This window comes from Arachis hypogaea, chromosome 5 (genome assembly GCF_003086295.3).
Source record: "Arachis hypogaea cultivar Tifrunner chromosome 5, arahy.Tifrunner.gnm2.J5K5, whole genome shotgun sequence".
Taxonomy (NCBI): domain Eukaryota; kingdom Viridiplantae; phylum Streptophyta; class Magnoliopsida; order Fabales; family Fabaceae; genus Arachis; species Arachis hypogaea.
This window is the reverse complement of record NC_092040.1, coordinates 35,741,219-35,754,426: the sequence shown is the minus strand read 5'-3', so window position 1 is coordinate 35,754,426 and position 13,208 is coordinate 35,741,219. Positions and strand designations below refer to the sequence as shown.

At 37.9% G+C, this 13,208-nt stretch overlaps 2 protein-coding genes and 1 long non-coding RNA gene across 4 annotated transcripts; 2 read left to right on the top strand and 1 right to left on the bottom strand.

The window, feature by feature from the left end:
- The first annotated feature begins 307 nt into the window (after positions 1-307).
- LOC112801207 (pyruvate kinase isozyme A, chloroplastic) lies at positions 308-3,796 on the top strand. Its single transcript, XM_025843809.2, has 7 exons — positions 308-1,376; positions 1,461-1,548; positions 1,637-1,827; positions 1,936-2,054; positions 2,594-2,837; positions 2,917-3,151; positions 3,269-3,796. Exons 1-7 carry the CDS (start codon positions 873-875, stop codon positions 3,595-3,597), a joined length of 1,710 nt encoding a protein of 569 aa, XP_025699594.1. The 5' UTR covers positions 308-872; the 3' UTR covers positions 3,598-3,796.
- Positions 3,797-4,681: 885 nt separating this feature from the next.
- On the top strand, positions 4,682-5,686 carry LOC140184683 (uncharacterized). The gene is made up of 2 exons (XR_011881996.1): positions 4,682-5,095; positions 5,286-5,686. It is a non-coding gene; the product is annotated as an uncharacterized lncRNA (long non-coding RNA).
- LOC112801206 (probable zinc metallopeptidase EGY3, chloroplastic) lies at positions 5,604-7,703 on the bottom strand. 2 transcript variants are annotated; one of them, XM_025843808.3, is made up of 4 exons: positions 7,134-7,703; positions 6,852-7,049; positions 6,559-6,783; positions 5,604-6,484 (listed from the first exon to the last, which is right to left on the bottom strand). In XM_025843808.3, the coding sequence occupies exons 1-4, from the start codon at positions 7,701-7,703 to the stop codon at positions 5,735-5,737; spliced, it is 1,743 nt and encodes a 580-aa protein (XP_025699593.1). In that variant the 3' UTR covers positions 5,604-5,734. The 2 variants fall into 2 exon arrangements, with proteins under 2 accessions (XP_025699593.1, XP_072093197.1); XM_072237096.1 differs by having other exon boundaries at positions 6,852-7,703.
- Positions 7,704-13,208: the final 5,505 nt, after the last annotated feature.

Genomic DNA, 13,208 nt, shown 5'->3' with positions numbered 1-13,208 from the left:
TACTTGGCCCTAGGATCACTTACTCATATAAATGACGCTATCATATTTTCATCTTCAAACTCACTAACACTCATAAAACAAAGGAGAGAATTTCAAAACATACTCATTTTCATTATGGAACACACACATACATTTCACAAGGCATATGTGCCTTTATATAGGCAATGCTTCTTACTAAAATAATAATTTATGAAGTACAACTCAATTTTGTAATGACTACTATTTTATGAGTTGACTTCATGAATCTTCTTTCAACTTGTATTCATGTAGTTTCCATAATCTTCTAATTTGCTTGAATTCCAATTTCAATTCAATTTGATTTTGAATTTCTTCAATATTGTAGAATGTTGTAGGTATACTACTCTCTTGAATGTTCTTCAAAAATCTTCAAGCTTCCAACATTAGCTTCTAGCAATATCTAGCCAATTGATGATTATTGTATTCAACTAAAACTTTGCTTCTTCTTTGACCATTTTAACTTCAAAAACTCTTCATAAAAATTCTAGTGATGCAAGTTGATTTATAATGAATTAACAATTTTTGTTGGTATTTAACTTAGTTAGATAAAACTTGAATAAAAAAAATGCTTCAATGTGTAACATAATCTTTTCTTTTACGGTTTTCCACAACAGTTTTATATAATCACGTGCGTTAATATGCAAGTGTTTTACAAATTACAATCGTAGTTGTATTGCGACCAAACCAAAGCAAAGTATAAACCCCTGACGGAGTTTACAACGGAGTCCCATTAAAACCCACATCAGCAATGGCGCAAAGTTCAAAGCTTTGAGTTCCGCATTATTTAGACTTTGACCTTTTTTTTTTCCTCTTCCAACAAAAAACAAGTTTGCCTCACACTTTCTGTGGTCACCATGGCCGCGGCGGCGCGCGATCTGAGTCTTGTTTCGCAATTTTGCGTTGCCGGAAGCCGTCTAGCTGCTTTGGGAAAGTGTGGGGTTCATCTGTTGAAGAAAGGGAGAAGGGGAAATGCTGGGTTCAAGGTTCGTGCAGCTGTGCAACTGGGTTCTGAGAGTGAAAAGGCAACTAAGCCATTGGAGAAGACTTTTGGGATGGATGTGGTTTCAGAAGTGGGTTTGAGAGAGAAGGGCTTCATGGGTTTGAGGAAGACGAAGCTCGTTTGCACCATTGGCCCTGCTTGCTCCTCACTCAACGATCTGGAGAAGCTTGCATTGGCCGGTATGAACGTTGCGAGGCTCAACATGTGCCATGGCTCCAGGGACTGGCACCGTGACGTCATCAGGAAGATCAAAATGTTGAATGAGGACAAGGGTTTCTCTATTTCTCTCATGATTGATACTGAGGGTAGCCAGATCCATGTTGTTGATCATGGTGCTCCTTCCTCTCTCAAAGTTGAGGTCAGTTTTTATAATTTGGAACACCATGAAACATCCAACACTCTTTATGAAATGTTTCTTCTTTCTTGTTTGTTTCACTGTCAGGAAGATTCTATTTGGCTCTTTACTGCTAAAAATATTGAGGGTTCTCGTCCATTCACCGTTCAAGCCAACTACGGACGCTTTTCTGAAGGTGCTAATTTTGTGGCCAATCAAAACCTTAACTAACTTTCACAACAAATTTTCTTTATTATATTGGTGAGCTTGTTAGTGATAACCAGGTATTGAAGTGGGCGATGAAGTTGTTATTGATGGTGGAATGGCATGCTTTGTGGTTGTTGAAAAGACTGGAAATGATTTGCATTGCAAGTGCATAGATCCAGGTCTTTTTCTTCCTGGAGCCAAATTTAGTTTCTGGAGAGATGGAAAGCTTGTACGAAGGAATCACAAGCTCCCCACCCTGTCCACGAAGGTATTCATTTTTCACCATCCATTATTCAGAACCCAGCATTTCCTGTAAAACAATAATCGTTCTTAGATTGCATGTGTTTCTCATATATTCAGGCCGTTTAATGCACAGGATTGGGCTGACATTGATTTTGGTATCTCCGAGGGAGTTGACTTTTTTGCCTTGTCCTTTGTCAATCATGCTGATTCTGTTCAACATCTGAAGAACTACCTCTCTACTAAATCAACCAAGTAAGAAAGCACAAGTTTATAAAAGGGTATTATGTACAGTTCTATCCATATTAAGAACCACCCTAGGAATTTGTCACAAGGGAGGCATTAGATCCATTGGTTTGCATTACTCACCATACATCATGGGGCTTTTCATTCACTGAATGTCGTTATCAATCCGATGTGTCATTTTCCATATTTTATTACTTGATATCATTCAGGTTGCAACTGTTAGCAGTCTCATAAGTTTATGTTTTGAATCTCTTATGAGAAATTGGCTTGTTCAGCACTTTTTCTAGATTAAACACCAATGCATTGATAGATTTATAATATCGATCTGTTCCCTCCCTGTCATTACTGCATGATAGTTGTTCTGAACATCCTATTCATATCATGGTTAATTCCCTCACACTGCCTTAACTCTAAACATCGTTATCTATTCTGCTTAAAAAAAAAAAGCTTTGTAATTTAACTCAAATCTCATTGGCATGAGATTTCCTAATTTATCATTTTATCGTGATTGGAATATTAATATCATGAATCATAAATGGTTATTGAAGATCCATCAAAGTATTAGCAAAAATAGAGAGCTTAGAATCCCTTCATAATCTGAAGGAAATAGTACAAGCTTCCGATGGAATCATGGTAGCTCGTGGTGACCTTGGAGTTGAAATACCACTGGAACAGATTCCCACAGTTCAAGAGGATATAATTTACATTTGTAGACAATTAAACAAGCCTGTCATTGTAGCATCTCAACTTCTTGAGTCAATGGTTGAATACCCAACACCAACACGGGCCGAGGTAAGAGAATCACATTATTCAGTCAATTTGGTCGAAGGGAATCATATCAGATTGATAGCATTTGGTTTTATGCAATAAGGTAGCAGATGTTTCTGAAGCAGTTCGACAGTATGCTGATGCTTTGATGTTGTCTGGTGAGTCAGCCATTGGATCATATGGACAAAAGGCTCTTGCAGTCCTAGATATGACAAGCACCAGAATCGAATCATGGGCCAGAGAGGAAAACAGGCAAAGCCTTCTCAATCACTATCAACTGGGAGTTTCTTTACCAGATCGCACTGCTGAGCAGATGTGCAATTGTGCTGTTGAAATGGGTAATTCCATGCAGTTCTTCTTGCAACTTGTGATTAAAATAGTTAATAGTATACAATGAATTCATCTTGCGAAATGTAGTACTATCTTATGTTTGTACGTGTATGCATTGTTTGCAGCTAACAATCTTGGTGTTGATGCCATATTTGTGTACACAAAGCACGGATACATGGCATCACTTCTATCACGAAATCGTCCCAATCCTCCAATATTTGCATTCACAAAGGACGAAAGTACCATAATGGCTCTCAACTTAAATTGGGGTGTTGTACCCTTCCAGGTTGACCTGTCAGATGATGCAGAATCCAACATCTCAAAATCCATCAAGTTCATGAAATCGAGAGGACTTATCATGCATGGGGATGTTGTTTTGGTGGTGTCGGATGTTGCTCCGACACGCGTAACTCCGATGGCTTCCCAGTCAATTCAGGTGAAGACCATTGTCTGAGACGGAGAGGCTATGTTGTAGTATTGTTATACTGGGTACTTACTATGTAATGTATAGACCTTATATTTTTAGTATGCCTTGACAGTTTATCTTCATTTCAAGAACCGACTTTCAGCACTAGTCGTTTGTACTTTATGTTATGCCCATTTTACTTGGATTTGCTTCAATGATATTTAATATTAACAACTATTAGTATGAATTGCATGACGGATGGACTTACTTGCCTTGAGCAACTATTCAGTGTTAAAATAATTAGTAGCATACTTATTGGTTTACACGCAAATTGAATCCAAGCAGCATTCGATCACAATTTCTTTTATGAATCTTATTGGAATTCATTGTGGAGAATGTATCGTTCAGAAAAGAATAATGCTAAATAACCAATATAATTTATTATTTTTGTCTATACCTGGCCAAGATAGATATTTCTATACTAAATTTTAAAATCTAAATCCTAATAGTATAAACATAAAATGTTATTTATAAATATTAATATTAATAAAAAAATTTCTGATTTTTTCCTTAAAAAAATGAAGTGAATCCATTAAAGTTTACCTTACACTTGAATATGAGATGGAGTGTATTCTGCATTTCCAATTTTCTTTTACTAAGCATGATCTTAGCTGTTATCTGCTCATATATAAAATGGGGAAAGGTTAAAAGAAAGAAAATGGCAATGCTCTGTTAACTCCAATATATCTATGCATAGTAAAGGGAGATAAACACAACTAGTATATATATTATATAATAAGAAAAAGAGAAAAAGCCAAATTGGTTCCTGATTTTTTGGTCCACGTACATTTAAATACTGAAGATTTAAAAATAAATTTAAGAACTTGATTTCTTTAAAATCTAGACATATTAATTTTTAGGTCAAATTTATCCTATTTTTTAAAGCTCTCACGTGTGCATTTGTATCATCCAGGTCAATACGACAAAAATCACGCTTGATTTTTTCGTTAGATTTGACAGACCCAAGTAAATATAAGGAATTGATATATCTAAGTTTTGAAAAAGTTAAAAATTTAAATTTATTTTCAAATTCTCAAATACTTAAATATATTTGTCATTTTTTCGGAAAAGAGAATATCTATTTGAAATTCTGACAGGCATTTTTGTTTTTTGTGTAAGCAACGGAATGATCAGAATTGTTACAGAAATGAAATCTTGTTTTCATCACAGGAAATAATAATAATAATAATAATAGTAATATTCGGTTTTCGTTTTATCCGGTGGCCGGTATACGGTTAACGTGAGCCTCAAGTTCTGGCCACAAGAAGGGACCATATTCCGCGCACGTTAGCCACTTGTCCGCCTGCTACTGCTGCTGTCTCTTCCTTCTTCTAAAATAGGAGAGACTTTGGTGTTCTGCTTGTTGGCTATGGCTTCCTTGCAACTTTAGAAACCCGACTTCTCTTCACGTTCGCTTTGTCAATCAAATTTCACCAGAAAATGGAGCGATCTATGTCCCTCAACAGTCAACAGCCAAGGCCTTGAGGTTCTGCTTCTCTTAACACATTCATTTCTTTTAACTGCATATTAGTATTAATTAATTAATTAATAATTGGCATTGTAAGTGTGGCTTCAGTGGATCATACTCCTACTTCTATAGTGTGTATTGGACTGAGATCTTAATCAACAAACCTGCTTTGATGAAATTGCTAAAATCACTTGATGTATTTTTTCAGGCCTTGGTCCCTCGGGCTAAAGTGCTGTTGACACTTGGAGGAACATTTTTCTTGAAATTTTGGCCATTGATCCTCATAACTCATAAGTCATAACTGTGGCATCTTTTTCTGCTCTCTACTTTATAAGCAATTTGACTTGACCATCTTTCTTATTTGAACAAGAAAACTTTATAGAGCATTACTTGAGTGTGTGAAACATGTTGCCCTCACTAACTTAATGCAGTTTGTGCATGATGGGAGTAAGATGCAGCTGTTATGTGGATCCATATGAACTCCTCGACGAAGACTCTAAATCCCAGATTTTTACATACATAGCTCTTAGCTAAGAATCTAGCTCCATGTTGATTTATTTCCTTTTATAATGTATATAAAGGCAGGGTGATGAATCACATTTACATAAATAGCTGGAATTGAAATTTGAAATATAAGCAAGCAAAATTGGCAGAAATCTAGATGTCTCCCCGGAAGAAGGGAGCAGAGAGGAAGGAAGAGGAGAAAGTGCCGCCGCTGTTGGGGAAGAGGGTGAGGAAAGAGATGAGCGCAAGGACAATACCCCAAGCAAATCTGGATTCCCCGAGAGGGGTAATCTCGTCCTTTGCAGGCATCTCTTCTCCTCCCCTCAAGAAGGTTGCAAACAAGCCCCATGCCAGACACAGAACGCTCCCACTCAGCCCACCGATTCCAAGCAACATGGACGTCCCAAAAGACAAGATTGCAGCTGTGCTTCTCCCAAACATGGCCTGCGCAATGCGCCCTCCCTCTAGTCTCCCGCATGGCAAGAGGTTCAATGACGTCACCACCATCCCCAACAGCCCCGCAAATGCAAGCGGATCCACAGGCACTCCCACGCCCTCCACCGCGTACGGCAGCACATTCCCAAGATCATCCGTGTACGGCCCTATTACCAGCTGGATGAATGACAGCAACGGGTTGTTGTAGAAGAACTGCGGCCTTATGTACAGTGCATTCTCCCCTCCATTGAAGCTTCCATCTGCTACGAATGCCGCTACTGCAAGCACTAGTGATGTCAAATATGCACTCGCTGTTCGGGCCACTGGAATATCAAACAGTGCTTTCTTGTTTGGAAGAAGGCTTTCGTAGTTGTTCATCACTCCCAAGCACCCTGTCCAATTTGATGGAACCAAGAACGACGGGCTCAGTTTCACACCATAACGAGCTGCCGTTACTCTCGTTGCTATCTACACATTAAGAACACATCCATCATCATCATCATCAATTCGTATACAATAGAATAAAATTGACTCTTTCTTACCTCAGAAACTCCTAGAATAGATAAGAACCCACCAAACAAAGGTGCAACATTAGCTATATAATCATCCAATGTTGCGTCCGGTTTGAGGAAGAAGCCACTCATGAGAGCAATTGTCCCAACGGTAGTAACAGATAACGCAATGGCGCTAAGATAGCCCAAGGGATTACTCAGCTTAGTTGATTCAAATTGGAGATCTATTTCTGCTTTGGGTTGCACCACACAAGCCTGAAAATAATGTGTATGAGTATGTATCATGTATGTCTACGTACATTAGTTCATCAATGTGCGTGTACCTGCTTGGTAATGTCATTTGTTTTCTCTTCCATGAACCAAAGGACGACCTCACGGCCAGCAGCATCGGAGAGCTTCTTCTCCAACCTGGGAATGACTTCATCGATGGGTCTCCTCAAGTTGCCGATGAAGATGCCTCCATCTCCGAACCTTCGAACATCGGTTGCAAAGAAAGTGTCAAAGCCAAAGCAACTCTTCAACTGCATTGTTAGAAGTAGCAAAAGAGCAGAGTGAGTGAGAGTCATGCATAATGGCAACTTGGCAAGGGTGATTGAGTTGCCTACCTTGTTAAGATCAAGAGCCCTGAAGGTTTGCTCTGCTTTCTCCAACCTCTCCTTTTCCTTGGTTAGAGTATCACGGCGTAAGGTGTTCAGAAGAGCCACAAGGGGATTAGTAGCACCGCTTGATTCTCTGCTTAGCTGCTTGAGCTTGGTGTCAGCCCTCTTCTTCTCAAGCTTGATGGCGGCCTCGATCGAAGGGTTGCCCATGAACTTCTTGAACTCCTCATCCGTCTTCCAATCCGTTTCCTGTTCTTGTTTCTCCTTTTGCTCCTCATCTTCTTCTTTGTGGCTCTCATTGGTAGGATTCCCATCAGGGGAAACGGCAACCGTAGTAGCAGAGTCAGAGTCAGAGTCAAAGTTAGAGTCAGCGGAGTGGGTTTGGTGCTGGTAGTCTTCTTGTTTCAGGGAGCAGTTGAGGGGTTTCAACAACGAAGCATGTTTTGAGCGCAGAGAAACGGAAAGATGGCCATTTCGGTGGCTGAGTGGAAAAACGAAGAGGCTTCTCCCGCATCTGCAACTGTATCTGTATCTGTATGGGACCGAAGAATAGGAAAGAGCAGAAAGAGTTGCCATGGGTGTAGATAGATGATCATATAGTTGAGAATTTGGAGATGAGGGGACATACTTCTACTTGTGCCAAGTTTCACGTATATGTTGGCAAACTCCAGAAGGTTTGAGAATTTTACAGGTGTACACTGCAATCAACCCAGCGACAAATTTCCACACAGCATCTCGGATTTTGATGGTGACACACGCCCCACTTCAACTGGTGGAATTTTCATACTATCCGATCAACTTCTTTACACTTAATTAGAAAAAATGTGGGTCCATTCCATTTCACTCAACTTGAATTTTTCATAAACCCAACTCAGAAGCAGACAAGTCCAACTACTTGTTTTTCTTTTTTTCCTTGAAACCTTTCCACTGATTGTCCTCAAAATGAGGTGCATCTTAAATCTCCAACGGACATTAAATCTAGTTACCTGATTGATTAACCGTATAATGTTAATTAATTCAGTTAGTCATGTTTAAGTGTTAATTAAGCCATATCATTGGAAACCAAACAAGACAAGGGAGTATATGCCTTCTAGCTATGAACATGGACCATGGTGTATCTATTTTATTCAAAGTTAAAACTAAAACAAATCAATTGTTTCGCTGATAATGTCATATAAGATGGCATCTCCTATCTCCATTTGTATCTCCCCACTATGTACTATTTGGAACATGTTCCACTCCTGGGATGTGACACAACATTCCGTATACAAGAGGTCGCTGATACTATTAACTTTTCTCCATTGTTTCCCAAAGAAGCTTAAGTGCTGATCTTTTACACTTAGAATGTCATCTGAATCTGCTTGTATTGAAAGACTTCTGCCTTGGTCTTGCTGTAAATAAAACTCTAAGGGTAGCTGAAACCGCTCCCTCTTGTCAACCGCATCCTCTAGTTTATGCTTTCTTGCTGGCCTCAATTTCAGAATATTTGGGTTCAGTAGTAGCTTTCTCAAATAGGTGGAGAACAAGGAGTCTCGAACGAGTTCCGGTGGAGAATTTGGCAGCCGGGCTTCTAGACTTGTCTCTGTTCTAATACAACCAAAATTTTGAGAAATGGATGATTATCCTAAATGATAGTACTATTTTGAGATTGTGAGGAAAATGTGGAACCTGCGTTGGGTAGTGACACTCTGCTGATCCGATATGGTTCGTAAGCTATATGCAGCTGCTGTTAGGTTAATGAGTTAGTTTTTGACAAATGATGTTATGATAATGAATCAGTGATTATGTGATTGCATAATGCATAAACATAGGCATATGAATACAACACCTTGTACTTACCTCTGATGTTGTGAATGTCTGAAACACGTCCTCAACGTGGCTCTTAGTATAATAATCAGGAGCAGTTAATGATTTCAATGAAAAGAGGTCATCATCTGTTTGTTTTTTGTCACCGTTGTGGCTGTGGTGTTCATCATCCCAGTCTGAGGGAATGAACTTGTAAAGTAGTGTTCTTAGGATGCCAGTAGCATGTAAGAACCTCTTCCTTTTCTTGTGTATATCATCATACTTGAGATGCTTTGCTCTACTATTATCAGACTTGCACTTGTTGAACAAGTAACTTCTTTCTATGATGTAATCTTGCAACGAAAACGGCTCTTGTTGTCTTTGAAGATGTTCTTTAAGTGTCTTGGAAAAATCCATGTGAATGTGAAGGACAGAAAAGAAGATGTTCACGCTCTGAAAGTGAAAGTGAATGAGAATGAGAATGAGAGAGAGAGCATGGCCATGGCTGTGTTAGTTGTAATAGCCTATTATAATTAAAGCAAGGGGTTGGGGTTGGAGTGAGTGAGTAGGGAAGAGCTACTCATGTTTGTGGTGCCATCCTGTCTGTTTATTTCATATATCAAATTTCTTCATTGCTTTGCTTTTTTCTTCTTTTCCATCTTTTATGGTCCTCTGTCCAAATTTCTTATATCTGTTATTCCCTTACTCTAAAAGCAATAGTAGCAAGTATCTTAATTAATTTATACTAGAAATATTAAAATGAACAGGTGGGGGTGTGATGCAATGAGCAATATACATTATAGTGGTACTTTTATGATCAGGGATTTGGGGAAAGTATGAGTGACATGGGGACGTCATGTTATTATTTAAGCATCCAAAGGAGGCTCTTAGCCTTCAAAGGTGGGCAAAGACAGATATAAATAGAATCAATGCAGATTTTCTTTCTTAAGAAAAAAGACCATTTGAAGTACTTCAAAAAAATATATTTGTTTACTTTTAACGTTGAAGAAAGCAGATATCTGAAATGATCTTCGGCATTCGGCAACCTTTTACAGCAGGAGAGACGAGCCTAAAGAAAATGGTTTGTCCTTCCTTGCAGTGTTTGAGGTGCCTCTGACATATCTGAAAATCATCATTAATTCACATTCACTACTTGCCTTGACGTTGCCGATTGTATTGCCTAACCTCCATCTCTCTCTCTCTGAATTTCTATATTATTTATTTTCTTCTGGTGTTGTTCTATATTTACTTTTAACATATTTTTCACAGTAAATTAAAAAGCAATGTTTAAACTGAGTAATATAACCCACTCACATCGAACCTCTTTCTACACCACCCATACATATCAAGGTCTAAAGAGTTAAAATGAATTGCAGGAAGCAAAAAGTATCTCAACATCACAACGTTTTGTACTATTTGCTTGCTATTTTCTGATAACCTTTACTATGAAACCATCATCATATTCAAGTTCTATATCAAAAACACAGAACATAATGTGGAATTCAGTACAACAAACTGCCAAATGGGATGCAAACAACACTAACGAAATTCATAAGTTGATCTACGTCAAGCGTGTGAGATGATAAAATGTCAACACTGTATTTTTTTAATGTACACAACCCCTGACTAACACTCTCGTACTTTGGTTTTTGGTGTTAATGATGTTGATGCTTTCTGATTAGAAGAAACTATGTTGGGCCAAAGAAATCTATGTTCCAAGTTCCAAGTTATGGGAGTTTAATGTACACGAAGTATGACAAAACAGAGAGCTGGAACCATGATATGATATGATACGATTACGATAACTAGGAGATAAGGGATTATATCATATTATCAGATGTAAAACCTTGGTCCGATAATAAAGCAGGAAAAATTTTAAGTGTATATGTGGTGTTGCCGTTATTTTCACAGTTGATTTTAAGTAGTGTGTATTATATATATTTTTTATAGTTGAAATCAACGGTTAAAATTATTAGAAAAAGGTAGGCGAACAATATTATTCATATATCTCTGAGTATCTAACTTGATCCAACTCGTTTAGATAAGATTAGTAATCTGATCGGTAGAAAGGTGAGTTAAAAAGTTAAACTATAAATACAGTTATTTTATTATTTTAAATTTTAATATGAATTTAATTTGTTTTTTTATTTTATTAGTATAATTATAAAATATAGAATTATTAAATATTGTGTTTGATTGAAAAAAATAATTTTTTTTGGATAAGATTGGATAAAAATTTTAGGGTTCAAATTAAGAATTTTTTTACGATAAAATAATTGAGTTTTAAAAAGATTTGATCTGCAGATGAGATTGAAGTGGAGTTCAAATCCTATCCATCACTATTCCTAATAAGGAGTCGGTTTAATTACTCTGTACGTCTTTATCGTTTTACTAAATTTTCAATTAAATTCCTATATTTTTTCTTTTCAATTGAATTTCTATACCGTTTAATTTTTTTCAATTAAGTCCTTATTGACGTTAAACGTCTAAAAAATGTTACTAAACGTCCATCATCTTCTCACCCTCTTTCCCCATCACCACCCTCCTTCTACCAACAAGCTCCCTTTCTACATAGTAGAATGGATGTGGATCGTGCTTTCAAGCAAATATCACGGCTGATGGTGCGACGAAGCTGAAGGAGAGTGTGAAGAAAAAGTTTAAGAAGTTCATGGGGGAGTACACCTCCTCAGATGTGAGCCTTCACATCAAGCATCAACTCCCCCTCTTTCTAGCTCTTCCACCTCAGGTATGAGCCTTCACATCAAGCATCAACTCCACCACGAGTATTCGTCCATCACACCACCGTAACCACACCGCGGGACACGCTATCCGAACCACCTTTGTCGGGAAGACTTTCGATACTTCATCTTGAATACTCCTTAAATCAAACCGATTAACCACCGGCTCTGATACCACAGGAGAGACTTCGGAGATGAATCAAGTGAGAGAACATAAGATAAGAAGACACCACATCCAACTCAAAACCTTAAGGTAGTAAGTTAATGGACCTCTCATCATATAAATTTCTCACTCTTCCTTGCTTTCTTTGATGTGGGACTAACTTCTTACACTCCTCACACTTGCAACATTAACACAGTTAACCTTCAATTCTATTACCAAAAGTTAGGGATGGCAAAATGGGTCGAGCCCGCCGGGCCGATCCGCAAAACCCGCTAAAAAAGGCGGGTTGGGCTAGGATTTCAAACCCGCCAAATTTAAAAAACCCGCCAAACGCGCACCGCCAAATTGGCGGGTTTTGGCGGGGCGGGGCGGGCCGGTCCGCCGGGCCGAAGCTTTATATTTTTCTTTTTTTTATTAAATAAAATAGTGGTTACTATTATAAAATTAATAATTATAGAATTTTTAAACACTTTTTTTTCATTTTTTGTTTTTATTCTTCTTTTAGTTATTAACTTTATTTATTTTATTTTACAATTTCGTATATATGCTCAAATTATGTGATTTATTTTTTAAAATAAAGATGATTTTATTGACAAATATTATTTTGAACAATTTTATTGAAGTTAAAAATTAAAAAAAATAGCAAAAAAAAATATATTAAAATTTGACTATTTTTTATTTGTATTTTATTTTTTAATTATTATTTTTTGGTTAATTTTAATGAATTTTATTTTTCAAAAAAAAAAAAAGAAAAAAGAGTCAAGCGGGCTAGCCCGCCAACCCGCCAATCCGCCATAAAGTGGGGCGGGCTAGCATTTTGAACCCATTTTAGTTGGCGGGGCGGGCCGGTCCGCCCCGTTTATGAGGCGGGCCTAGGCAGGGTGGGGCGAGTTGGGGCGGGCCAGCCCGCTTTGCCACCCCTACCAAAAGTGGCCTCTAATTAAAATTTATATTTTTACTACTAAATTCATAGAATTCTAAACCTTATATGCACTTTTTACAGGAAATTTCAACAAAAATTCTACTCCAATTCATCCAACTGAACTTATACCACATCAATATATTCAGAAACTGACGTCGACAACGGACGGGAAGAGAGCAACTCGTTGGCAACAAAATCATGAAAAATTCAAATCACAACCACAATTTTAGATCTGCAATTGGAGCTTCTAATTCAGGAACCAACCTACTTGAATGTAGAACATGAACTCTGAACGCCGGCGATCGTACGTCGTGAGGAACAGAACCAGTTGAGAAAGATGACGAAGTCCGCAACGGCAGACCACCCAACACGATGATAGCATGCGACGCACGGCTGGAAACGGCGCCTCAAGTATCTCGAGCTTATGAACTGAAAAACGCACTTCAACGTTATTGTTTTGGTGGCCAAAGAGT